Source organism: Hippoglossus stenolepis, chromosome 9, assembly GCF_022539355.2.
Source record: "Hippoglossus stenolepis isolate QCI-W04-F060 chromosome 9, HSTE1.2, whole genome shotgun sequence".
NCBI classification, from domain to species: domain Eukaryota; kingdom Metazoa; phylum Chordata; class Actinopteri; order Pleuronectiformes; family Pleuronectidae; genus Hippoglossus; species Hippoglossus stenolepis.
Window position 1 is genome coordinate 29,108,078 of NC_061491.1, and position 27,001 is coordinate 29,135,078.

At 45.5% G+C, this 27,001-nt stretch overlaps 1 protein-coding gene across 5 annotated transcripts; it reads right to left on the reverse strand.

The window, feature by feature from the left end:
* Positions 1-149: 149 nt before the first annotated feature.
* On the reverse strand, positions 150-26,963 carry LOC118115411 (disabled homolog 2-interacting protein). Of its 5 annotated transcripts, XM_035166534.2 has the most exons (23): positions 26,676-26,963; positions 25,160-25,309; positions 22,936-23,054; positions 22,621-22,723; positions 14,172-14,248; positions 13,691-13,800; positions 9,979-10,123; positions 9,719-9,891; positions 9,346-9,617; positions 8,907-9,115; positions 8,673-8,817; positions 8,452-8,596; positions 8,074-8,310; positions 7,688-7,877; positions 6,072-6,301; positions 5,539-5,630; positions 4,970-5,437; positions 4,573-4,847; positions 3,666-3,779; positions 3,354-3,476; positions 3,159-3,238; positions 1,164-1,251; positions 150-1,015 (listed from the first exon to the last, which is right to left on the reverse strand). In XM_035166534.2, the coding sequence occupies exons 2-23, from the start codon at positions 25,218-25,220 to the stop codon at positions 845-847; spliced, it is 3,627 nt and encodes a 1,208-aa protein (XP_035022425.1). In that variant the 5' UTR covers positions 25,221-25,309; positions 26,676-26,963; the 3' UTR covers positions 150-844. The 5 variants fall into 5 exon arrangements, with proteins under 5 accessions (XP_035022425.1, XP_035022426.1, XP_035022428.1 ...); XM_035166535.2 differs by lacking the exon at positions 26,676-26,963 and having other exon boundaries at positions 25,135-25,237; XM_035166537.2 differs by lacking the exons at positions 22,936-23,054; positions 26,676-26,963 and having other exon boundaries at positions 25,160-25,250.
* Between the last annotated feature and the right edge of the window lie 38 nt (positions 26,964-27,001).

Below are 27,001 nucleotides of genomic sequence, written 5' to 3' on the forward strand. Positions count from 1 at the left end.
CGCCCACAGTGACCCTCAAACAGGGGTTTGAACCTTCGACCTTCACCGGCTAGTTTCTGGGCGGGAACCATGTGTACTCCATTGTTACAGTGATGTGTGTGTGAGCATGTTACTCATTGCCATAGTGTCATTCATTACCATAGCCACAGTTTGATAGTGTAATAGTTTATTGGGGCATCTTTTATAAATATTGATAAATATCGATAAGAAGAAAATAAATACAGAGACAGAAGCAACATTGAGCAACAGAGTCCAGCAGGGGGCAGTGTGTGTGTGTGTGTGTGTGTGTTTTTTCTCATAAACATTTCATCACAATTTAAAGTTTTTACTGTCTCACAATAGAATCTGATGTTTACATTAAAATCTGTAAAATTAACACAAACTAACAACGTTCGACGCTAAGGAAGCGACGACAACGCAACAGTTCCATTAATGTTCTGCTCAGATGGAGCTAGGCTAGGCTAACTAGGTCAGTCTCCCTCTGCTTCCCGGCTAATGCTAAGCTAGGCTGACCAGGACCTGTCTCTGTACACAGACATGAAACTGACTGAGACGACAGTGTTGGACTGTTCCTTTAAAAATGATCGATGTATGTATGAGCCATAAACATTTGGAGTTAATATGATTGGACCAGAGGAAGGAAACAGGATGTGATGTAAGCTGTCGTTAAGAAACATGCAAATCAAAATCAGGAAATGGATGATAACCTAGGAACGGGGGCGGAGCCGGACTAGAGGAGCTGAGGGTTGATTGTGTTAATTGATTGATGTAAAAAAAATTGTGTGTTTGATGAGATAGTTCTGCCTCAGGCCCCGCCCCCTCCCGGCTGTCACAACCAATGAGCTCAGCAGTTGCTGGAGTTGCGGAACTCTCCGTTCTCGGTGATCTGCAGGGACGACGTGTTGCTAGGAGACAGGCCGTTTCTCTGTGATGTCACAGCATAGCGCTCCTTCAGCTGAGTCAGCGCCGCCATCAGGCGAGTGTTCGCCGCGTCCAGACTCGCTATTCGCTTCTCCTGAGAGACAGACAGGTGAGAGAGACAGACAGGTCAGAGTCTGATAATGTCTATTAATAAACAAACATAATATACAAATGTGAATATAAATACAACATATAGATATAATAATCTAATGATGATATAAATATAAAAGAGGTGAACAGACCTGAGCCTCTATAATCTTCTGTTTGGAGTCGACCACAGCCTGCATATCAGAGTGGTCCTTCTTTAACTCCTCCTCTACTGCCATCAACCTGTAAGAGAGCCAGACAGCTGCTGAGAGACAGGCAGGTAGAGACGGACAGGTAGAGACAGGCAGGTAGAGACGGACAGGTAGGGACGGACAGGTAGAGACAGGGACAGGTAGCAGACAGGTAGAGACAGACAGGTAGAGACGGACAGTAGAGAGGACGTAGACAGGAGACAGGCAGGTAGAGACAGACAGAAGACGGACAGGTAGAGACAGGCAGGTAGGGACGGACAGGTAGGACGGACAGGTAGAGACAGACAGGTAGAGACAGACATGTAGAGACAGGCAGGTAGAGACAGACAGGTAGAGACGGACAGGTAGAGACAGGCAGGTAGAGACAGACAGGTAGAGACGGACAGGTAGAGACAGCAGGTAGGACGGACAGGTAGGGACGGACAGGTAGAGACAGACAGGTAGAGACAGACATGTAGAGACGGACAGCTACAGACAGACAGGTAGGGACGGACGGGTAGGGATGGACAGGTAGAGACAGGCAGGTAGAGACCGAAGACAGGCGGGACGGACAGGTAGGGACGGACAGGTAGAGAGACAGTAAGACAGACAGTAGAGACGGACAGCTACAGACAGACAGGTAGGGACGGACGGGTAGGGATGGACAGGTAGAGACAGGCAGGTAGAGACGGACAGGTAGAGACAGACAGGTAGAGACAGGCAGGTAGAGACGGACAGGTAGAGACAGACAGGTAGAGACGGACAGGTAGAGACAGGCAGGTAGAGACAGACAGGTAGGGATGGACCGAGGGACGGACAGGTAGAGACGGACAGGTAGAGACAGACAGGTAGGGACGGACAGGTAGAGACGGACAGGTAGAGACGACAGGTAGAGGGACAGCCACAGACAGACAGGTAGGCAGACAGGGAGACAAGAGCGACAGAACAGACAGGTAGGACGGACAGGTAGAGACAGACAGGTAGAGACAGACAGGTACAGACAGACATGTAGAGATGGACAGCTACAGACAGACAGGTAGAGACGGACAGGTAGAGACGGACAGGTAGAGACGGACTGGTAGAGACAGACAGGTAGAGACAGGCAGGTAGGGACGGACAGGTAGGGACGGACAGGTAGAGACAGACAGGTAGAGACAGACATGTAGAGACGGACATACAGACAGACAGGTAGGGACGGAAGGGTAGGGATGGACAGGTAGAGACAGGCAGGTAGAGACGGACAGGTAGAGACAGACAGGTAGAGACGGACAGGTAGAGACAGACAGGTACAGACAGACATGTAGAGATGGACAGCTACAGACAGACAGGTAGGGACGGACAGGTAGAGACAGACAGGTAGAGACAGACAGGTACAGACAGACATGTAGAGATGGACAGCTACAGACAGACAGGTAGAGACGGACAGGTAGAGACGGACATGTAGAGACGGACTGGTAGAGACAGACAGGTAGAGACAGGCAGGTAGGGACGGACAGGTAGGGACGGACAGGTAGAGACAGACAGGTAGAGACAGACATGTAGAGACGGACAGCTAGAGACAGACAGTAGGAGACGGGTAGGGATGGACAGGTAGAGACAGGCAGGTAGAGACGGACAGGTAGAGACAGACAGGTAGAGACGGACAGGTAGAGACAGGCAGGTAGAGACAGACAGGTAGGGATGGACAGGTAGGGACGGACAGGTAGAGACGGACAGGTAGAGACAGACAGGTAGGGACGGACAGGTAGAGACGGACAGGTAGAGACGGACAGCTACAGACAGACAGGTAGGGACGGACAGGTAGAGACAGACAGGTAGAGACAGACAGGTACAGACAGACATGTAGAGATGGACAGCTACAGACAGACAGGTAGAGACGGACAGGTAGAGACGGACATGTAGAGACGGACTGGTAGAGACAGACAGGTAGAGACAGACAGGTAGAGACAGACAGGTCACCTGCTGATGATACTGTTCATCTGAAGATCTTTGTCGTCCTGAAGTCGTCTCAGTCGACTCTCTGTGTCCTCAAGACGAGACTGAAACACAAACACACTGTCAGCTGACTGATGACATCACAGGTGACTGATGACATCATGGCTGACTGATGACATCACTGGTGGGTGAGTCAGGTGACCGATGACATCACAGTACCTGGTACTCCTGCAGCATCCTCTGGTTCTGTTGATCCTGAACCAGCAGACGAGTCTCACACTCGTCCTGACGCAGAGACGCAACACGCAACTTCTCCTGCAGCAACGCAATCTCCTGCTGGTACTACACACACACACACACACACAGTCAGAAACACACATTTACACAAAGTCAGAAACACACACACACACACACACACACTTTGCGAGGAACAGACAAAATGTCCCCACAATGATGGTATTGAACCAAAATTGGCCTCATAACTATAGAAAGACACACACAGTCAGAACCTGTAGTAGGAGTATTTCATACTTTTTCGATAAGGGCGTCGTCATGGCGATCATCCTCCGCCTCGCAGTAAGAAGAGGTGGAGTTCATGTTGAGAAGCCAGGCCGCCGTACGATCCAACGCACAGGGAGAGGGAGCCTGAACACACACACACACACACACACCTGGAGTTAACCTGGTTAATATTTAACTTGGTTAACAGTTTACTTGAGCCCTGTACTATGGGGCAGCATTTGTGGTTATCAGGTTAACTTCAGGTTTAATTCAGAGTTTTCAGTCCTACAAAGCTCGTTCACTTGTTGTCGTGGTAAATCGCCAGGGTAACTTATGATGAACAGCTGACCTGCTCCAGGTTAAGTTGGAGATAAGAGATCAAACAGTATAAAGCTCCGCCCACTGACCAATCCCTTCCTTTGAACCATGACATCATGTTCTCAGAGGATCCGTGGAGCTGGTGTGGATTGTTCGAGTCTCTGAGGAGGACCAGGGTCTTCTGAGACCCACAAGATCCTTTGAGCTCCTCTGATGAGCTTCTGAAAGATCTAGATTCTCCTCAGAGGATGAACCTCTGTCAGCTGCTGGAGCCCAACAGAACCAGCCTGACCCGTAAAGTGCTCCCAGTACCACAGACTGTCTCAGAATCATTTTGACTTGTCCATGTCTGTGATAGGTCATATGCAGCAAACCCTGCCCCTTTTATGTGCACATGTTCATATCTAGAGGAAAACCTGAATTAACTTTATGAGTTTATAACCAGTGTCATGTGATTGTTAAGTTTAGCTGGATAACTGAAAGAGATGCTGAATATGTTGAACTTCGTGGTACAGGGGATCAACAGTTAACCTGATGTTAAGCTGCAGATTCATCAGTGACACATAAGTTGTGACACTGATCCCAGGTCAGAAGGTTCCTATAGTAGCAGCCTGGTTACCTTGGCAGCAGGTCGTTGTTTCTCCGGACTGTCTCCTTTAGACGATGATGACGTCTGTCTGAGCCGCGTCTGGCCACTGCTCGGCCAATCTGGGCTCGATGACATCATGCTGCCGGAGGCGGGGCGGGGAGGGTAGGCGGAGCCCCCGCTGCCACTGAGCATGCTGGGAGGTGTCCGGCCTCGAGGTGGTCCTGGCGGAGCGGAGTTGGGGGGAGGAGGCTGATCAATGCGTCTCTGAGGGCCTGACGAGTTCTGACGAGGGGGGGTGGGACCACCTGAGGGGGAGGAACAATATTTGAATAGGGTTCGTACTGTATTTGAAGATTAACGTTGCATTGTAATTTAAATTGATCTTATTACAGTCGTTTATTTTTAAAGTTATACGTCATCATGATACCTGTCAGCGTGTCAGTCAGTGACAGCGCTCGTCTCGAGTATTCTTCTCCACTGCTGCTACTCGACATGGCTGACGTCCTTTCCCCCGCTCCGAGCCCCACGGACATCTGGGTAAGAAAAGCCGGTTTTGTCGCCATGGTGATCCTCTCGTCTGCGTTTCCCTGAGACCCCACTGAGCCGTCCGAGGGCGTGGCGTCTGTCTGCTGCTGTGGTTGTCGTGGAGACGTGGTAGTCATGTGATACACCGGGTTCTGGAAGGACAGAGGGAGGAGCCCTGTCCTGCGCTGCCATTGGCTGTCATCCAGGCCATCGCTAGGGGAGGAGTCCTGCAGGTCGACCAGAGACCGACTGCGGCTCTCATTGGTTAGCTCTGGCCCCTCCCTCCTGGCTCCATTGGTCATTTCAAAGGCAGCCTCGTTCTCATTGGGCTCTGAGTAGGAAGAGCTCGGAGCCGGAGAGCCCTGCAGGCCTACAGGAAGTGACATCAGCAGCACAGGAAGGATCATAGGTCACACACTCGCTCAGGAAACATGGAGGCTGATTTGCTAAAGATCAGAGATCAAAAGTCACCTGACGCAGGCTGAAGACTTGACCCTTTAGTGACAAAAAACAAATCTTTGTTTTCTGGAGTTGGAGACGGAAGTCTGGTAAAATCCACCAAGCTACACACAGACACAAACACACATTAGATTACTTATTACACAGGAAGTGTCGGCCGTTGTAAAATCCCACAGTGAATTTTAAATGTTTATTTTACTCTTGAATAACACGTTGAATCTTTAAATGTAGAAATAAACATGTTTGTCTCAGGTTGTAAGGCTCTGCTCGTATTTACATTTATACCTGCTGACCTCTCTCCTCTCGTCGGTATATGTTGCTCAGTTAGTGACCATTGGCTGTACACTACTTTTCCCAATGCATTGTGGGAAACAATGAGTGCACTATATAAGGTATAAAAATCTCACTAAACATGTGGACAGAACTACAATATGGAAGATTCACTACATCGTGATTAGTGAGAGATTTCGGCCACAGCCCTTCTGTCAATGTAGCAACGCTAGTCTGCTGTTTGATGCTAATGCTAACAGGAAAATGTTGCTAACCCTCCGTCCAGTCCGACGCCTCCCTGCAGGCCAATGGAGGGATTACAGGTGGCCAGCGGGGGGGAGAGGGGTGGCGACAGAGGGGGCGGAGAGAGTGAGGGCGGAGACACTACCCGCTGAGGCTCTGGAGAGGACACACCCCCATGATTAAGCACGACCCCAGGGTTAGCCAGCGCCGTCGACACATCTCTGAGGATCCGAGGAAGAGGGCCGAGCTTCGACAGAGACGCCTGGAGACAGACAGGTGGAGAGAGAGAGAGAGACAGTTGGAGGAAGGGGGCAGACAGGTGGAGAGATAGAGGTGGAGAGAAAGACAGTTGGAGAGATGTCAGTTTGTTACCTGGTCAGTTTGTTACCTGGTCAGTGTGTTACCTGGTCAGTGTGTTACATGGTCAGTTTGTTACCTGGTCAGTGTGTTACCTGGTCAGTGTGTTACCTGGTCAGTGTGTTACCTGGTCAGTTTGTTACCTGGTCAGTGTGTTACATGGTCAGTTTGTTACCTGGTCAGTTTGTTACCTGGTGAGTGTGTTACCTGGTCAGTTTGTTACCTGGTCAGTGTGTTACCTGGTCAGTTTGTTACCTGGTCAGTTTGTTACCTGGTTAATGTGTTACCTGGTCAGTTTGTTACCTGGTCAGTGTGTTACCTGGTTAGTGGTTATCTGGTCAGTGTGTTACCTGGTCAGTGTGTTACCTGGTCGGGTGTTACCTGGTCAGTTTGTTACATGGTCAGTGTGTTACCTGGTCAGTGTGTTACCTGGTCAGTTTGTTACCTGGTGAGTTGTTACCTGGTCAGTGTGTTACCTGGTCAGTTTGTTACCTGGGTCAGTGTGTTACCTGGTCAGTGTATTACCTGGTCAGTGTGTTACCTGGTCAGTTTGTTACATGGTCAGTGTGTTACCTGGTCAGTGTGTTACCTGGTCAGTGTGTTACCTGGTCAGTGTGTTACCTGGTCAGTGTGTTACCTGGTCAGTTTGTTACCTGGTCAGTGTGTTACCTGGTCAGTGTGTTACCTGGTCAGTGTGTTACCTGGTCAGTTTGTTACATGGTCAGTGTGTTACCTGGTCAGTGTGTTACCTGGTCAGTGTGTTACCTGGTCAGTTTGTTACCTGGTCAGTGTGTTACCTGGTCAGTTTGTTACCTGGTCAGTGTGTTACCTGGTCAGTTTGTTACCTGGTCAGTGTGTTACCTGGTCAGTGTGTTACCTGGTCAGTGTGTTACCTGGTCAGTTTGTTACATGGTCAGTGTGTTACCTGGTCAGTGTGTTACCTGGTCAGTTTGTTACATGGTCAGTGTGTTACCTGGTCAGTGTGTTACCTGGTCAGTTTGTTACATGGTCAGTGTGTTACCTGGTCAGTGTGTTACCTGGTCAGTGTGTTACCTTCATTATTGTTACTGGTCAGTGTGTTACCTGGTCAGTGTGTTACCTGGTCAGTTTGTTACCTGGTCAGTGTGTTACCTGGTCAGTTTGTTACCTGGTCAGTGTGTTACCTGGTCAGTGTGTTACCTGGTCAGTGTGTTACCTGGTCAGTGTGTTACCTGGTCAGTTTGTTACCTGGTCAGTGTGTTACCTGGTCAGTGTGTTACCTGGTCAGTGTGTTACCTGGTCAGTGTGTTACCTGGTCGAGCTCGGTGAGCAGGGTGTGCAGACTTGACAGCTCCCTGCCGAGGTCGATGTATCCGTCGAAGCCTGCCGTGTGGTTCAGTCCGTCTGGGTTAGAGATCTCCTGCAGGAAACGCTGCATGCTGCTCCACTGACGCTCCACGAAATCGTTCATGAACAGCATGTACTCCTCCTTTGTGCCGAACCTGTCGCAAAAAGGAAACAAACAGGTAACGCACTACATATATCACATTACACAGGTGATTCATTTTTCACAATAAGAAGTCCTCTGTTTTACTACGAAATAAAAGTCCTCCTGTTGCACTTCAACTCAAAAGTCATCCTGTTATACCTCAAAATAAAAGTCCTCCTGTTTTACTTCATAATAAGAGTTTGACGTACTTGCTGAAGTTGGCGAGGTTCTGGATGACTTTGGCGATGAGAGTTAAAGTTCTCGCTGTGCGCTCGTCAGGGTATTCCTGCATCAGGTCGAACAGCGATGGTGACATCACAGCAGGACACAGGAAGCGCAGGAACAATGAGGCGCTGATGAGACGCTCACTGATGTCAGGTCGACCTCGGTTACCACACTCCTGACGCCATGACGCAAACACCTCCTTCAGCTCCCGAGGGAAGACCCTGATCGAATGATACACAGAGGTGTTGGCACTGCCGTGTGTGTGTGTGTGTGTGTGTGTGTGTGTGTGTGTGTGTGTGTGTGTGTGTGTGTGTGTGTGTGTGTGTGTGTGTGTGTGTGTGTGTGTAGGTGTGTAGGTGTACCTGTAGGAGTCGAGGATCTTGCAGAAGGCGAGCTCGCAGCACATCCTCAGGTTGGCCTGATGCTCTGCGAGGTCAGAGGTCGAGCAGCGTGACGGGTCGACCTCACAGTTCTCGTCTGACTCGTACAGAGCTTTGATGAACTCACCTGAACACAGGAACACCTGAGATTAACGACTAATCACCTGAACAGGTAAAAACAGTTTAACTGATCCATCGGTTACCGAGGGCATCCTGTAGGTACTTTTGTCCAATCAGCTTCAGGTATTCTTCGATGCTTTTTGTTGCCAGGGTGTTCTCTCTGAAGATCAGCTGGTCATTGTCACGGCAACGATCCACCTCTGACATCATCAGGTCTGTGAGGAAGTCCTAAATATAGGGGTCAAAGTTCAGGTATTTGAGGTGGCTGTGGTTACCGGTGTTGTGAGGGGGAGGGTTTGATATAGGTGCGGGGCTACCTTGGCCTTCCCGGTGCTGTGCAGGATGTGGACGAGTGCAGCGGCAAGCTCCTCCTTAGCTCTAAGGCTGATGGCGGCCTCTAGTGTGTTGCACAGCAGCAGGTAGTTGGAGCTGATGTACTCTGCAAACTCTTTGTACTGCTCCATCGGCAAGATGACAATGCTCTGGTAACGAGCTTTGATTCGCACCATGGGCACAGACGACTTACCTAAAACATGAGAGATGGTCGTTGGCATGTGAACTCTGTGGTCCCGTTGTTGGGAGTCATAATATGAGAGTTCGGATGTTTGTTGTTTTGTGAATAAAAACCATTACATAATTTCAAATTTTGGTCAAATTTCGAAATGATATTCAGGTTCGGATCAGTTTCGTAAGGTTCTGACAGAAGATTTTTCCAGTGCCATACTCTAGTTTGTTTTTGAATGAGGACCTACGTACCTCGACTTGTACTCGGTGTGCTCACTGAGTACCACTTCTCCACCAGCTGTCTGCTTGTCACCATGGGGACAGGGATGTTGACCAAACCGACATAGCTGCTCTTATCCTTCTTCCTCTTTCTGTCTGTGTCTTTGTAGAGGTGGAGGGTGACGGCACTGACGGACGGCAGACTGCTGAAGTCGAAACGTTCACCCCAGAAGATGTTGTCCGTCTTCAGTTTACATGATGTCCGAGCATACAGACTGTCATCCAGACACAGCTCGCAGAAGTACCTGTGGGACAAGTACAACAGTTACTACACTGCAGAGGTAATGGATCCTACATTACCTGGTTTCGGTGTAGCGCCCTAAAGCGTTAGATCTAGGCCCCGTACCTTTTCTTGGCAGGCAGGTCTTTGGCCTCGATGACCCACAGCGTCAGGACATTCTCCAGCCTCCTGCTGTTGTCTTTGTTGGGATGAACGGCTCGTCGTAGGTTCTCCATCCATTTATCTCGCTCTGCCGCCGAACGACAAGAGAAACATTTGGTGCCTGTCGAGGTTGTTACCTAGGAGACAGGGTGAGATGTCATCACCACAGAAACACAAGGATCAATGTGTTGTCAGTTATGTACTGTGTGTGATTTCTGTGTGACCTCGAAGCAGTAGTCCTGTCCGAGCAGGGACGAGTGGACAGGTTTAATGATCACTGATTGGTCCATCCTGAGCTCCAGAGATGACACACAGCCAGCGCTTAGCAATGACTCCTGGCTATCACAACGCAGCTGCTGCATTACACACCTGAAACAAGGAGGGGTGAAAAGAAGATTCTTAAGAAAAACGATTCAGTAATCAATCAATCAAATACTATTTATATAGTAATCACGAATCACAATGTAAAAAACATAGCTTCACATCTCCTCTCAAAATGTGACAATTTCGACTTAGCGAGAATAAAACAATGTGAAAAGAGGCTTCATGACTGAAGGGCACAGAGAAGTGAGGAAGAAACAGAAGAAGAATCTGGAAATATACTCAGCAGTACAGTTATGAGTGAACAGGGAGCACAAGAGGGGCTGAGCACACATCAGCTGACTCTCATCACCTGGGGCCTGTCTGTCAGGAAGTCAAATATCTAGACCAATATCAATGAGCATCGATACAAGGTCTGAGGGAATGATGGTGTTGCTGAGCTGTTATCGATGAAGAACATTCTGTTATATGTTTTCTCTTTGTCCAGGTGGGTGATTGGCCTGAGTTGCCAAGGCGATGGCATCATCTGTGGTACTGTTCGGTCTGTAGGCAAACTGAAAAGGGTTTGGACTTTGATGATGCCTTGGAGGGGTCAGGGACCAAGGACCAGGGAGAGGTTGAAGATGTTGGTGAACATCTCTGCCAGTTGATCGATGCACACCCAGGATGCCATTTGGCCTGGGGGCTTTGTGTGGGTATGACCCTTTTGAAGGACTGTCTCTAGTTTCCAGGGTCAATGTGGCAGCCTCCCTATCCCCATGTGGCTGTGTGGCAGGCACTTAACTTTGTCCGGGTAGGCTGAACAATGTCAGTATTTGGTCTGTATTTATATAGATCTTTTCTAGTCTTGATGACTACTTTTTTATGCCATTCACACACACATTCCTACAGTGCATTTATAGGCAGCACTTTTTCTATGAGGGGCAGTTTGGGGTTCAGTATCTTGCTCAAGGACACTTCAGCATGCAGATGGGGAAGACTGAGATCTTTTATATCCTATGAGAGAGTAAATTATGTTTCCATTAGCTGCATTCTCAAAGATCGGTCCGTCAGTTCTCCTTAAAAGCAGCCCTGCAGGACCTTGTCCGTCTCTGTTTCTGTGAGGAAGACTGAGCTGAACTCTCTGGGGAGTTAGAAGGGTCAAACTTTGATGATTACCAGCTCCAGAACCAGGGAGCAGTGTGTTGCTTAAACATGAAGCACACAGCTCCTACTCTGAACTTACCTGTGAGCTGAGTTCTGTCGGGTCTGTTGAAGGAGAAACTCTCCAGGGTGATGCACAGTCACAGTCTGTCTAGCTTGTCGTCCAGAGACTGACATTAGCGAGTAGGATACTGGGCAGAGGAGGTTTGCTGTTTCTCTGTTGGGTTGTGCACATAGTGCTGGTATGCTCCTCCAAGGTACTGGTAAACAAAAGACCCAGGGGAGTACTGTATGTTCTCCATGGTGAAGAAGGTACATAGTGAATTTATGAAAGCAATGTTTGTGCAAAAAGAGCCAGTAAGAAAACACTGATATACAAAAGTTTGCGGCGCGGACTCTGAACTCTCGTAAGTACTGCCATCTTTGTTCCAAAGAGTGACTTTACACTGAAAAACGGTCACAGAGCAGGTGAATGATGGGGAACATAATTAGGGTCGGACCATCATCAGATGACATCATTACCATGTTTAGACGAACATCGTGATAATGAAAACATTAGAGATTCTTCTTCTTAATCAAGAGAACCGAGAGAATCAGGTGATTCTACTTCCTGTTCTCTCACCTGTGTCCAACCAGGAGTCCTGTGCTTAGAGTCACTTCCGCTACTTGTTCTGTCGGTTCCCTCAGGGTCTTGGCTCAGGTAGTGTTGTGTCGTTTTGTTGTGTTGTTCTTGACGTGGCTGAGTATCCAGCTGAGTTTGCCTCTTCACAGTCAAACTCTCCTGTTCACAGACGCCATCCCTCAACTGATTTCTTCCGAACCAGGTTCTAATGGAGGTTCCACTTTCTATACGACCCAGTGCTCCTTTTAAAAATGTATGCAGGTACCACAGAAATGTCATGATGAGTGTACAGAACCTTTTAAGAACATGTAAATGGTAAATTATTGTCTGTATTTATATAGATCTATTCTAGTCTGATGACCACTCAAAGCACTCTACAGTGCATCTCTCACCATTCATACACACCAGAAGGGGCAGAATGGGAAAGACTGGGATCGAACCCCCAATCTTCTGGTTAGAGGACAACTGCTCTAACTGAGCCACAGCTGCCCATGTAGAGCAGAGGTGTTTGGTTCTGTTCTGTTTGTTAGAGCTGGAACTTATCTGACGTATCGAAGAGGTTGATGATTTCATTGTTTTTCAAACCGTCAGCATTAACACAGAAGTGAGACGTGGTCACAGCTTTGTCGTGTTTTAGCTCTTTTCCACCACAGGAACCTTCCAACCTGAAACTTACTGTGTTGTCATGGTTCCAAGTTCTGCTTTCTACCTTCAAAAGGTGAAACTAAACCAGAGTCCAGGTATTCAGAGAGAGGCGGAGCTCACAAAGCTGTGATTGGTCAAACAGATGTATAGACACATCTCAAACATAACAAACACACCAACATAGAACTATTGATGGATTGAAACATTTTAATGAAATTTTTTCCAGTGAAGAAATGCACTGGAAGAAAAAAACACGCATGTGTGTGTACTGCTGCTTAACCTTGTTTAGTTAAACATGTTGACTAACAACATGTATATATCCTAGCAACATGCTAACATACTAGACTAGCTGTGTGCATGCTAACACACAGAACTGCAGCATGTATGATCATGCAAATCAGGTAAGAGATGCCCCCCACACACACACACACACACAGCAGTGATTCACTGCAGCACAGTTATTCAGACGCTCAGAGGACAAAGACACTGATGCGTGAAGACAAACTCACCGAGCATCCTGAGAGAGGCGGAGGAGGGGGATGTTCTCCGTTAGTGAAGAGGAGGAAGATGGAGGAGGAGGATGGAAGAGGAAGATGGAGGAGGAAGGTTGAGAAACTGCTAAGCCTGACGATGTTTGGTCACAAGGCTGAAAACCTGTCAGTCTTTCTCTCTCTCTCTGTCTGTCTCTCTGTCTTTCTCTCTGTCTTTCTCTCTCTCTTTCTTTCTGTCTCTCTCTCTCTCTCTCTCTCTCTCTCTCTCTCTCTCTCTCTCTCTCTGTTAGCTTGCTGATGCTACACGGCTCCAGAACTACATCTCTCTCTCTCTCTGTCAGCAGTTGCCCCTCCCCTGCAGTGAGGGTGCCCTACCCCCCCTCCTTTATTTAATCCACCCCCTCTCCTCCCCCGTCCTCCACAGTGTGTGGTACAGAGATTACACCCCCCCATCCTCCACACACCGACCCACACCCCGCTCAACAGAAACAGATCAAAACAGGAGTTGAACCCCCTCAACATCTTTCAACACTGGTCTAAGTCAACACCCGTCAGAAAATGTTTCCCCCTGAACGAGGACCAGACCTGATCCAGCAGGAGGCGTAAGTGTGACTGATCGAAGAGGAGGGCCACGCTATTGATCGTTCAGACAACACCAGCAGAATTCTAGCTATTCTTCTTACTTATTGATTATCAAAAAGGCGTGTTTGTTACCTGGCGTCTGCGGAAGTGATGGCGTCATTCTTCACACTGCTCTGACGAGAGAGTTTTGGTTGCGAACGAGTTCGACGCAGAGACTGTTTCAACCGCCGAGAGAGAAAACCCTGAGGAAGAGGAGGACGAAGATCGAATCAGAACGAATCAGGATCTGACCTATTATACTTATACTGATGGTGTATATGTGTGTGTCTGTCTGTGTGTGTGTGTCTCTGTATGTGTCTGTTTGTGTGTGTGTATGCGTGTATATGTGTCTGTGTGTGTATGTTTGAGTGTGTGTTTGTGCCTGTCTGTTCATTTTACTTGTAGTGGATTACTTTTAGTCTGTGATATTTCTACTTTTACTTGAAGGATCTATGATGTCAGTGTTTCACCCGTAGGGGGAGCAAAACTGCTGATTGATAGCTGACCTCTTGTTACTATGGAAACAACAGGCTGAGTCCTGTGTGTGTGTGCGTGTGTGTGCGTGTGTGTTCACCGTCACTCTGGCAGTGGGTGTGTCCACAGCGAAGCTACTGGACATGCTCTGTCGGCGCACACCCCTCCCTGGAACATCTGGAACAGACAAAATGCATCATGGGAGTGTTTGTAGTCTTTCCCAGCAGTCAGCTGCGACAGCTGTTACCATGGTGACCAGCCTCATTACACACAGACGGGTTATTTGTCATCACACACGTTCTTAGTCTTCCACACCCATCCAAGAAATCACATCAGCCAATCATATTTGCTGTAGTTTACCGTGCTCCTGGGGCTTATTCTGAATTTTTAACGGAATTCCCTGAGTTTTTATCAAGCAGATATTTATAAAAACAGATAGTTATTATTGTCGGTGACTTTAATATTCATGTTGACAATAATAATAATGTCTTAGCGTAGCATTTATTTCAGTACTAGACTCAGTCAGTGTGTACACCAACCTACTCATTGTAACCACACACTTGACCTTGTATTATCATACGGTGTCAAAATTGAACATCTAACAGTACTTCCACATAGTCCGATTCTATCAGACCATAATTTAATAACCTTCGATTTCTCATTATCAAAATATATGCCACTAATAAAAAACTAATTTTCTAGATGTCTACCTGATAGTGCTGGAGCTAAATTTAAGGAAAGAATTTAACCCATATTATCCGTCGATATAACCAACAAATTCTTTAAAAACCCGAGCTCCACTGAGATCAACCTCGTCGATAGCTCTGTAAACTCATTACGATTAACATTAGACTCAATAGCGCCTCTAAAAAAGAAACATGTAAAACATAGTAAATTAGCTTCCTGGTATAATTCCAAGATACATGAGTTAAAACAAGCGTCAAGAAAACTAGAAAGGAAGTGGCGCTCCAGCAACCATGTTGAATATCTCCTAGCCTGTGTTGGGATCGAAGACAAAGGACAATGGAGAGGCCTGCATGGGACCTTAGAAGCCTGAACTAAGAGTTTTCTGCCATGTGGTCGGAACACACCCAAAATTCCTTTGTGGACCCCCACGGTTGTTAACCGCCGCTGGAGTTTAAACTCTGGCCTTCCATTGGCTGAGAGCCAACAGACCCCACGGCCCCCCCTGGAGGGAGGCCGGACACCTCTCAGGTAATAAATAGGGCAGCACCCCTGCAACTCATTGCTTATTCCCGTGCGCTGAAGATTAGACCAGAACCTCTCCCGGTTACTCTAGACAATCCAGCCGCTCAAAGGGAGCAACCATCCAGACGTTTGTATTTTTATTTTTACCTTAAGTTTACTCTCCCCTTTTTTGTGAACTTCCTTTTTACTTGATTTTTATTTTGAAAAGACCGAGGCAAAAGTCTTTCACTCGCAGGCTGAGTTCCCAGACTTTTCCCAGGTCCATAACCACAGCTGCTCCTCAGCTGCTCATCCCTGCAGAAGGACGAAGAAACTTCGCCAAGGAGAAAGAGACAAATTCTCCGGCCACAGCTCGATCCCCGCTGCCACCGTGCGAATCAGCTGATCGCTGCTCTCGAGGCCGCGCACACAGTCCACTTGTCTTACCGGAATTTTATTGTTTTTCATTAATAATTTCATTATTCTTAATTGATAACTTTATCGTTTTTAATTAATAATTTTATTATTTTAATAAATAATTGTATTATTTTAATAATCATATTTTAGGATTATTAATAATTAGCCAACATCAAGTCTGCTTACTATTGCACAACACCTGGAAGAGTAGTGTTAAAGTTCATAAGAAGGCTCCACAAAGCAAGAGCTGCCTGCTACTCCACATTAATAGAAGAGAATAAAAACATCCCCAGGTTTCTCTTCAGCTCTGGAGCTGACAGAGAGTCACACCTCCACCGAACCCAGTATCCCTCCATCCCTGAGGAGCAATATCTTTATGACCTTCTTTAATGATTCTAACTATTAGAAATCAAATCAACCATCTCCTGCCCTCATCTGGCACTAATACATCACCAAGAACAGAAATCTCAGAAACGGCTGAGAATCTTCCCAATTATTTAGACAGCTTCTCTCTGATCAGCTTTGATCAGCTGACCAGAATAATCTCATGTTCTAAACCAACAACTTGTATCTTAGATCCCATTCCTACAAAATGACTTAAAGAAATTCTGCCCCTAATTGACAGTTCGTTACTGAACACAATCAATCTGTCATTATCATCAGGATGTACCACAGTCCTTTAAAATAGCTGTAATCAAACCCCTTCTCAAACATCCACCCTGGACCCGGAGGTTTTTAACTACAGACCGATATCCAACCTCCCCTTCCTGTCTAAACTCCTGAGAAGGTTGTAGCCAATCAGCTGTGAGAGTTTCTCCAGGAAAGTAACGTGAAGACTTTCAGTCAGGGTTTAGAGCCAATCACAGCACGGAGACAGTCCTGGTTAAAGTCACTAATGAGCTTCTAATAGCTTCAGATGTTTGTGTCTGTCCTCGTCCTGTTAGATCTTAGTGCAGCATTCAACACCATCACATTTTATTACAGAGACTAGAACAGTTCATTAGCATTAAAGGAACCGCTAATGAAAATCCTATTTATCAGATCGATTCCAATTTGTGCAAATTAATGATGAGTCATCGGTGCACACCAGAGTTAACCACGGTGTTCCACAGGGTTCTGTGCTCGGCCCAATTTTATTCTCATATACAGGTGCATCTCAATGAATTAGAATATCATGGAAAGTCCATTTATTTTGATAATTCAATTCAAAAAGTGAAACTCATATTATATAGATTCATTACACACAGAGGGAAATATTTCAAGTGTTTATTTCTTTTAATTTTGATGATTATGGCTTACAGCTAATGAAAACCCCAAATTCAGTATCTCAGAAAATTAGAATATTACATAAGACCAATAAAACAAAGGATTTTTAATACAGAAATGTCAGCCGAATGAAAAGTATGTTCATACATATATGCAGTCAATACTTGGTCGGGGCTCCTTTTGCATGAATTACTGCATCAATGCGTTGTGGCATGGAGGCGACCAGCCTGTGGCCCTGCTGAGCTGTTATGGAAGCCCAGGTTGCTTTGATAGCGGCCTTCAGCTCGTCTGCATGGTTGGGTCTGGTGTCTCTCATCTTCCTCTTGACAATACCCCACAGATTCTCTATGGGGTTCAGGTCAGGCGAGTTTGCTGGCCAATCAAGCACAGTGATACCATGGTCATTAAACCAGGTATTGGTACTTTTGGCAGTGTGGGCAGGTGCCAAGTCCTGCTGGAAAATGAAATCAGCATCTCCATAAACCTCGTCAGCGGAAGGAAGCATGAAGTGCTCTAAAATGTCCTGGTAGACGGCTGCGTTGACTTTGGACTTGATAAAACACAGTGGACCAACACCAGCAGATGACATGGCTCCCCAAATCATCACTGACTGTGGAAACTTCACACTGGACTTCAAGCAACTTGGATTCTGTGCCTCTCCACTCTTCCTCCAGACTCTGGGACCTTGATTTCCAAATGAAATGCAAAATTTACTTTCATCTGAAAAGAGGACTTTGGACCACTGAGCAACAGTCCATGCCTGCAGTCCACGTTGTCTCTGGTTCAGGAGTGGCTTGACACGAGGAATGCGACAGCTGTAGCCCATGTCCTGGATACGTCTGTGCGTGGTGGCTCTTGATGCACTGACTCCAGCCTCCGTCCACTCCTTGTGAATCTCCCCCAAATTCTTGAATGGCCGTTGCTTCACAATCCTCTCAAGGCTGCGGTTATCCCTGTTGCTTGTGCACCTTTTTCTACCACACTTTTTCCTTCCACTCAACTTTCTATGAATATGCTTGGATACAGCACTCCGTGAACAGCCAGCATCTTTAGCAATGACCTTTTGTGGCTTACCCTCCTTGTGGACGGTGTCAGTGACTGTCTTCTGGACAACTGTCAAGTCAGCAGTCTTCCCCATGATTGTGTATCCTACTGACCCAGCCTTAGAAACCATTTAAAGGCTCAGGAAACCTTTGCAGGTGTTTTGAGTTAATTAGCTGATTAGAGTGTGACATCGTGAGTCTACAATATTGAACTTTTTCACAATATTCAAATTTTCTGAGATACTGAATTTTGGGTTTTCATTAGCTGTATGCCATAATCATCAAAATTAAAAGAAGTAAATGCTTGAAATATTCCACTCTGTGTGTAATGAATCTATATAATATATGAGTTTCACTTTTTGAATTTAATTATCGAAATAAACGAACTTTTCCATGATATTCTAATTTATTGAGATGCACCTGTATGCTTCCACTAGGAAACATTATCAGGACACACTCTGTAAACTTCCACTGCTCTGCGGATGACACCCAGTTATACTTGTCAATAAAACCAGAACAGTGTCATCAATTATAAACATCATCATGTTTCAAGGACATAAAAACCTGGATGAGCTGTAATTTTCTCTTATTGAACTCATATAAAACTAAGGTTCTAATACTTGGCCCTAAACACCTTAGAGACACATTATCTAATGATGAAGCTGCACTAGACGACATCGTCTTTGCTTCCAGTGAAACATCAGGAACTTGGGAGTGATCTTTGATCCCGATTTGTCCTTTGATTCTCACTTAAACAAATTTCTAGGACCGCCTTCCTCCACTTGCGTAACATCTCAAACATCAGACATGTCCTTTCTCAAAAAGACGCAGAAGAACGAGTCCAGGCCTTCGTTCCATCCAGACGTGATTATTGTAATTCCTTATTATCAGGCTCCAGCAGGAAGTCGTTAAAGACTCTGCAGTTTGTCCTAAATGCTGCAGCACGTGTCCTGAAGAGAACCAGGAACAGAGACCACATGTCTCCTGTGTTAGCTTCACTACACTGACTTCCTGTTACATTTAGAATTCAAAATCCTCCTCCTCACCTACATTAATAAAATGGCAGCATCAAACCTTAAAGAGCTGATAGTACCTTATCACCACTAGAGCCCTGAGCTCCCAGAATTCAGGCTGTCGTCCCTAAAGTCTCTAAAGCAGAGGAGGAGCCAGAGCTTCAGCAACCGTGTTGAAAATCTCCTAGACTGGAAGAATAGTGTTAAAGCATATAAGAAGGCCCTCCACAAAGCAAGAGCCGCCTACTATTCGAAACTAATAGAAGAGAATAAAAACAACCCCAGGTTTCTCTTCAGCTCTGTAGCCAGGCTGACTGAGAGTCACACCTCCACCGAACCCAGTATTCCTCGATCCCTAAATAGCAATATCTTTATGAATTTCTTTAATGATAAAATTCTAACTATTAGAAATCAAATCAAACATCTCCTGCCCTCAATTGGCACTAATACCCCATCAAGAACAGAAAACTCAGAAACGGCTGAGAATCCTACCAATTATTTAGACAGCTTCTCTCTGATCAGCTTTGATCAGCTGACCAAAATAATCTCATGTTCTAAACCAACAACTTGTATCTTAGATCCCATTCCTACAAAATTACTTAAAGAAATTCTGCCCCTAATTGACAGTTCATTACTGAACACAATCAATCTGTCATTATCATCAGGATGTACCACAGTCCTTTAAAATAGCTGTAATCAAACCCCTTCTCAAAAAACCCACCCTAGACCCAGAGGTTTTAGCCAATTATCGTCCGATATCTAATCTCCCCTTCCTGTCTAAAATCCAAGAAAAAGTTGTAGCCAATCAGCTGTGTGAGTTTCTCCAGGAAAATAATATATATGAAGACTTTCAGTCGGGGTTTAGAGCCAATCACAGCACAGAGACAGCCTTGGCAAAATTCACTAATGAGCTTCTAGTAGCTTCAGATGTTTGTGTCTGTCCTCGTCCTGTTAGATCTTAGTGCAGCATTCAACACAATTGACCATAACATTTTATTACAGAGACTAGAACAGTTAATTAGCATTAAAGGAACCGCCCTAAACTGGTTTAAATCCTATTTTTCTGATCGCTCCCAATTCGTGCAAATTAATGATGAGTCATCTGTGCACACCAAAGTTAACCACGGTGTTCCACAGGGCTCTGTGCTCGGCCCAATTTTATTCTCATTATATATGCTTCCACTCGGAAACATTATCAGGACACACTCGCTAAATTTCCACTGCTCTGCGGATGACACCCAGTTATACTTGTCAATAAAACCTGAACAAAGTAATCAAATAACTAAACTCCAAGCATGTCTCAAGGACATAAAAACCTGGATGACCCGCAATTTTCTCTTATTAAACTCAGATAAGACAGAGGTTCTAATACTTAAACACCTTAGAGACACATTATCTAACGATATAGCTGCGCTAGACGACATTGCCCTTGCTTCCAATGAAACAGTCAGGAACTTGGGAGTGATCTTCGATCCTGATTTGTCCTTTAATTCTCACTTAAAACTAATTTCTAGGACAGCCTTTTTCCACTTGCGTAATATCTCCAAAATCAGACATGTCCTTTCTCAAAAGGATGCAGAAGAACGAGTCCAGGCCTTTGTTCCATCCAGACTGGATTATTGTAATTCCTTATTATCAGGCTCCAGCAGTAAGTCGTTAAAGACTCTGCAGCTTGTCCAAAATGCTGCAGCACGTGTTCTGACAAGAACCAAGAAAAGAGAGCACATTTCTCCAGTATTAGCTTCGCTACACTGGCTTCCGGGTTAAATCTAGAATAGAATTTAAAATTCTCCTCCTCACCTTCAAGGCCCTTAACAATATGGCACCATTATATCTTAAAGAGCTGTTAGTACCTTATCAACCCACTAGAGCACTGCGCTCCCAGAATTCAGGCTTACTTGTCGTCCCTAAAGTCTCTAAAAGTAGAGGAGGAGCCAGAGCTTCAGCATCAAGCTCCTCTCCTGTGGAATCATCTCCCACTTTCAGTTCGGGAGGCAGACTCCCTCTGTACGTTTAAGAGTAGGCTTAAAACCTTCCTTTAGGATAAAGCTTATAGTTAGAGCCGGTCCAGGTTTGTCTTAGACCTGATCTTAGTTCTGCTGCTATAGGTCTAGAAGGTCGGGGGTCACATGACACACGGAGCTTCTCTTCCCAGTTTCTCCTTCCTCTTCTCCATCCTCATCACATCAAAGATATTAATATCTCATCAATACATGTTACTGACTTCACTTCTTCCCCGGAGTCCCTTTGCCTTATCGTCCACAGATCCACATCGTGGATTATGATGGTGGATCGAGAATCAGAGATTGTGATCGTGATGGTGGATCCTTTATCGTGTTGGCATCTGATGGTGGTGGTGGACCACGATCAAGGTGGCAGCTGATGGTGGATCCTGATCATGGTGGATCCTGACCGTAGACTATGATCACAACAAGACTGCTTGATATATAATATTTCTCCTCAGATACTCGACCATTACTGACAATAATCCATCAGTTCATTGACCTTCAGCTACAAAGTGTTTATTCTAATCAAAGCTGTAAATACTCTGATCTCTCTGATGTTCTCTGTTCCACGTGACATCTGTTCACTTGTGTCCGTCCTGGGAGACGGATCCTCACATGTGTCTCTGAGGTTTCTACCTTCTTTACCTGTTAAAGGTTTTAGTAGTTTGACTCTTGTTGAGGGTTAAGGACAGAGGACGTCTCACCTTGTTAAAGACCATGAGACAAACTGGGATTTGTGAATATGAGACTATACAAATATAATTTGATTGATTCATTGATGATTTGGTTGTTTGTTTTGCGCCTGTTCTGATGTAACTGGTTAAGTGTGTTTTATGTTGTTGTGTATTTATTAGTAATCTTATTAATTAATAACATAAATTAATAAGATTATTCAGCTCTTTAACAAACTGTGAAACAAATTTACCCGATCTGTGTGTGTGTGTGTTGATTCTGCACCTTATAACATGTAGAGCACTTTTATGACCTGTCTATCTGTCGGCTCTGTCTGTCTGTCTTTTCAGACAGACAGTTCTGCAGCAACAGGATCATCATTGTCATTATTATTATCATCATTATAATAAATATTACTCCTATTAACATTGTTTTTAAATTCATTATTATTATCGTCATTATCACAGGTCAGACACATCACTGTGACCTTTAACCTTTTAGTAGGTGATGATGTGTGACCAGAGGAGTGGACAGACACGTTACCATGGCAACTGACCTCAGATCCCAGATTATACGATTATTAATGTGACAAATCACCGGGATTAGAGACGAGATAAATCCTGATAAACACACACTCACAAAACCCAAACAAACACACTCGCAAATACACAAAGAACACACAAAAACATACAACAGACTGAGCCTTGAAAAATTACATTCATGTTGAAAATATTTTCTCACCGTTCAAGTCAAAATCCACGTCCATCATCTGACAGTGTGTCTCTGTGAGTGTGTAGTGTGTGTTTGTCAGTGAGTGTGTAATGTGTCTGCGAAAGTGTGCCTGTGAATGTGTAGTGTGTGTCTGTCAGTGTGTAGTGTGTATCTGTCAGTGTGTCTGTGAATGTGTAGTGTGTGTCTGTCAGTGTGTATCTGTCTTGTCTTACCTTTGTGGGCGGAGAAAGAAGGGGCTGAGGTCACATGCAAAGTGTATCTTAGCAACCAAACGGTACAAGTCTCCGCCCTCTCTGCCAGAAGAAGAGGATGAACCTGAAGAAGAAGAAACAAAATGTCCACTTCCTGTATCACTGTGACACATTATTGTGAAGGGCTCACATTAGAGACTCCCTCCACGCTTTCAAAATAAAAGTATCTCCTTCCCTTAAAAGGCTTTTAATGTGAAAAACCTGAGAAATGTGGAGGTGTAGCTTCACATGATGAAGATGATTTTTTTCAGATTTATTTATTTATGTATTTCGTACCTCCAGGTTGTTGAGCAGCAGTAATTGTGCGTCTGACAGGATGCAGAACATTTTACTCCACACGTCAGGCTCCGCCCTCTGACCACATGACAGCCAATGAATGGAGGCGCTCTTTAGCTCTGTGACATCATCACAACACGTCACACGACACAGAAACAGTAGAACTCCTTAATAACTATAACGACAAACAACTGATAATAAACAATCAAATGTTTGAATCAAAGTTTACAAACTTTTTATAAACAGTCACTTATCTAACTTTTTCTGGTCATTTACGATATTTTATACAGTTGAAATCTACAAACTTTTGAAAAAGTTTATGAACTTTGAAACAGTTGAAATTCACAATGTGCTGTGTTGCTCTGCACAGGTGCTTCACCATCTGCTTCTACTGTCCCTTCACCCTGACGGTTATTACACTTAACGAGTATGGTCAAGTTACCCAGTCCTGCACATCTTTAAATGTAGAGATTATCAGAGGTGGGAAGTAACGAAGTACAAATACTTTGTTACTGTACTTAAGTCGATTTTTCAGGTATCTGTACTTTACTTGAGTATTTATTTTCCTGACGACCTTTTACTTTTACTCTGTACTTTCTACTCCTTACATTCTCAAAACTGACTTGTTACTGGTTTAAACCTCCACGGATGACCATTTTACGCACGTTGCCCCCTGCCTCGGGAGAGGCGCACGCCCGGCGGCGTGTGCCATTGGGGGGGCGGCACGAGACCCTAAGCGTCCAGGTTGGTCGGGCTGCCGTGGTCGACCAAGGTCGAGCGGCTGTACCGGTAATGATCCTTCCGCAGGTTCACGTACGGAAACCTTGTTACGACTTTGACTTCCTCTAGATAGTCGAGTTTGATCCGAGGACCTCACAAAACCATCCAATCGGTAGTAGCGACCGGCGGTGTGTACAAAGAGCAGGGACTTAATCAGCGCCAGCACATTCCCCATCCATTTACTCCCCGTAAAGATTGATCCAGGTGCTCATGCAGGACCTCGGTTCAGCTCAGTCTTTATTATTCTGTCTGAAATTTGGCAGCAAAACTAGACCGTGTCCAGTGATTTAGTTTTCCTCTGTACCAGCACTGTGCAGGTTGTTAACAAACTCGTTTTGCCGAGTCATCGAAAGAGGCATCGTGTATCATTGAAGTTCAAATTCTTTTTTACTTTTGTACTTAAAGGGGACATAGCATGTCCATTTTACCACAAGTTGATATGGTTCCTTGGGGTCTTAATGAAATGTCTGTAACATACTTTGGTCAAAATACCACAAGGATCATATAAAACAGCTTTTTACCCTGTATAAAACAGCCCTCCACAGAGTGACCTGTTTTGAGTGCCTGTTCCTTTAAATGCTAATGAGCCAGCTCCCCCCTCTCCCCCCATGATTTTAAACGATATAAATTACATATTTTATATGATATAAATTATCAAATATGCATCCCATACTTTGTATTCCCTTCTGTTGTCCTGGAGTTTTAATTTTCCCAATCACATAATTAAATGTCCCCTCTGCCCCCACTACAAGCACACAAGCAGACAGACAGAGAGAGAAAGAGAGAGGGGGGGGCTATGAAGACCATCATTTACCCCCGAACCCCGACATTCAACGGGTACAACAACAAGCGGAGAAAGCAGAATCGCGGGCTGACCTTATATATACAGTCTATGGGGCTGACCAGCGCGGAGAAATGCTCGTCCCGTGTGAACAGCCAGGCGGCTGCGCGCTTGGGAACTTAGAGGAACCATAACAAAACGCGCGAGCCAGATACCCACATTAACCTGTAGAAGCACTAACAAAGTGGAATTTGCATGCTATGTCCCCTTTAAGTACATTTCAGACCCTGTACTTTCTTACTTTTACTTGAGTAAAGGAGATGAATCAGTACTTCTACTTTTACCAGTCGGTTTTTACACAAGTATATGTACTTTACTTAAGTAAAGAATGTGAGTACTTTTGCCACCTCTGGAGATTATTCCCTTCATTAATGTTTTCTTTCATCTTTAAACACAGAGGAAGGAAATCTTTCTTTACTGTGACGAGCGAAAGTCAAATTGTGTTGTTGTGCTATAGTACTAGCCACTATATAAAGCTGTATATAGTAGTCACTACTACTACTACTATAGTAGTCACTATACAGTGCTGTATATAGTGAGCAGGTGATTTATGACAGTGTTCAGATGTGTCGTCTCACCTGTGTGACATCATCATCAACTCACCAATCACGTTCATCCAGCCCAGGTGCTGACACCTGGACATGTTTTTGACCAGCTCCTCCATGGCAACAGGCTCCGTCACACAGCAGAGCAATGCATGATGGGAAATCTACAGGATGACATCACTCACCTGTCTCGAAACACGACACCATCCTGAGACAGACAGACAGACAGACAGGTAAACACACAGACACGTCCAGAGACAGACAGGTAAACACACAGACACGTCCAGAGACAGACAGGTAAACACACAGACACATGTAGGGACAGACAGGTAAACACACAGACGCATGTAGGGACAGACAGGTAAACACACAGACACATGTAGGGACAGACAGGTAAACACACAGACACATTCAGAGACAGACAGGTAAACACATAGACACATGTAGAGACAGACAGGTAAACACACAGACACATCCAGAGACAGACAGGTAAACACACAGACGCATTGAAGAGGTAACAACGTCAGAGACAGACAGAAACACAGACCGTCAGAGACAGACAGGTAAACACAGACACGGACAGACAGGTAAACACACAGAACATTCAGAGACAGACAGGTAACACTAGCACATGAGGTAAACACACAGACACATTCAGAGACAGACAGGTAAACACACAGACACATGTAGGGACAGACAGGTAAACACACAGACACGTCCAGAGACAGACAGGTAAACACACAGACACATCCAGAGACAGACAGGTAAACACACAGACACGTCCAGAGACAGACAGGTAAACACACAGACACGTCCAGAGACAGACAGGTAAACACACAGACACGTCCAGAGACAGACAGGTAAACACACAGACACATCCAGAGACAGACAGGTAAACACACAGACACATCCAGAGACAGACAGGTAAACACACAGACACATGTAGGGACAGACAGGTAAACACACAGACGCATGTAGGGACAGACAGGTAAACACATAGACACATGTAGGGACAGACAGGTAAACACACAGACACATTCAGAGACAGACAGGTAAACACATAGACACATGTAGGGACAGACAGGTAAACACACAGACACATTCAGAGACAGACAGGTAAACACACAGACACATGTAGAGACAGACAGGTAAACACACAGACACGTCCAGAGACAGACAGGTAAACACACAGACACGTCCAGAGACAGACAGGTAAACACACAGACACGTCCAGAGACAGACAGGTAAACACACAGACACGTCCAGAGACAGACAGGTAAACACACAGACACGTCCAGAGACAGACAGGTAAACACACAGACACGTCCAGAGACAGACAGGTAAACACACAGACACGTCCAGAGACAGACAGGTAAACACACAGACGCATGTAGGGACAGACAGGTAAACACACAGACACGTCCAGAGACAGACAGGTAAACACACAGACACATCCAGAGACAGACAGGTAAACACACAGACACATGTAGAGACAGACAGGTAAACACACAGACACATCCAGAGACAGACAGGTAAACACACAGACACGTCCAGAGACAGACAGGTAAACTTACAGACAGGTAGACGTAGACTCCCGTGTGTCTCTGTATCTTGTTGTTAGTCCAGTTAACCCGTCTGTCTGAGCACCCGTCTGTCTGATGGCACCCTTTGATGATTCACGTGTTGTTAACACCTTAATGGTTTTAACAGATTATCACCTGTCGCACACACAGGTTTGTGCAGCTTCCCTCATTAGGACTGTTTTTCATTGTGGAAAACAGTTTCTTTAACATTAACCAGGGCCAGTTCATGACTAACTCAAACCTTATTTACCCTCAATTCACCTCTGACCTTGAGCAAGACGTCAAGTGTCACCAGTACCGAGCTCTGGTCCCCAGGA

Bases quoted from the DNA above. Each gene is read 5' to 3' on its own strand.
- LOC118115411 (XM_035166534.2), bottom strand. From the start codon at position 25,220: ATGGAGGAGCTGGTCAAAAACATGTCCAGGTGTCAGCACCTGGGCTGG. The intron at 9,892-9,978 runs GTCACACAGAAA...CCTGTCTCCTAG, and splicing joins GACAGGACTACTGCTTCGAG to GTAACAACCTCGACAGGCAC. The intron at 1,016-1,163 runs GTCTGTTCACCT...TCTGTCTCTCAG, and splicing joins AGAAGATTATAGAGGCTCAG to GAGAAGCGAATAGCGAGTCT.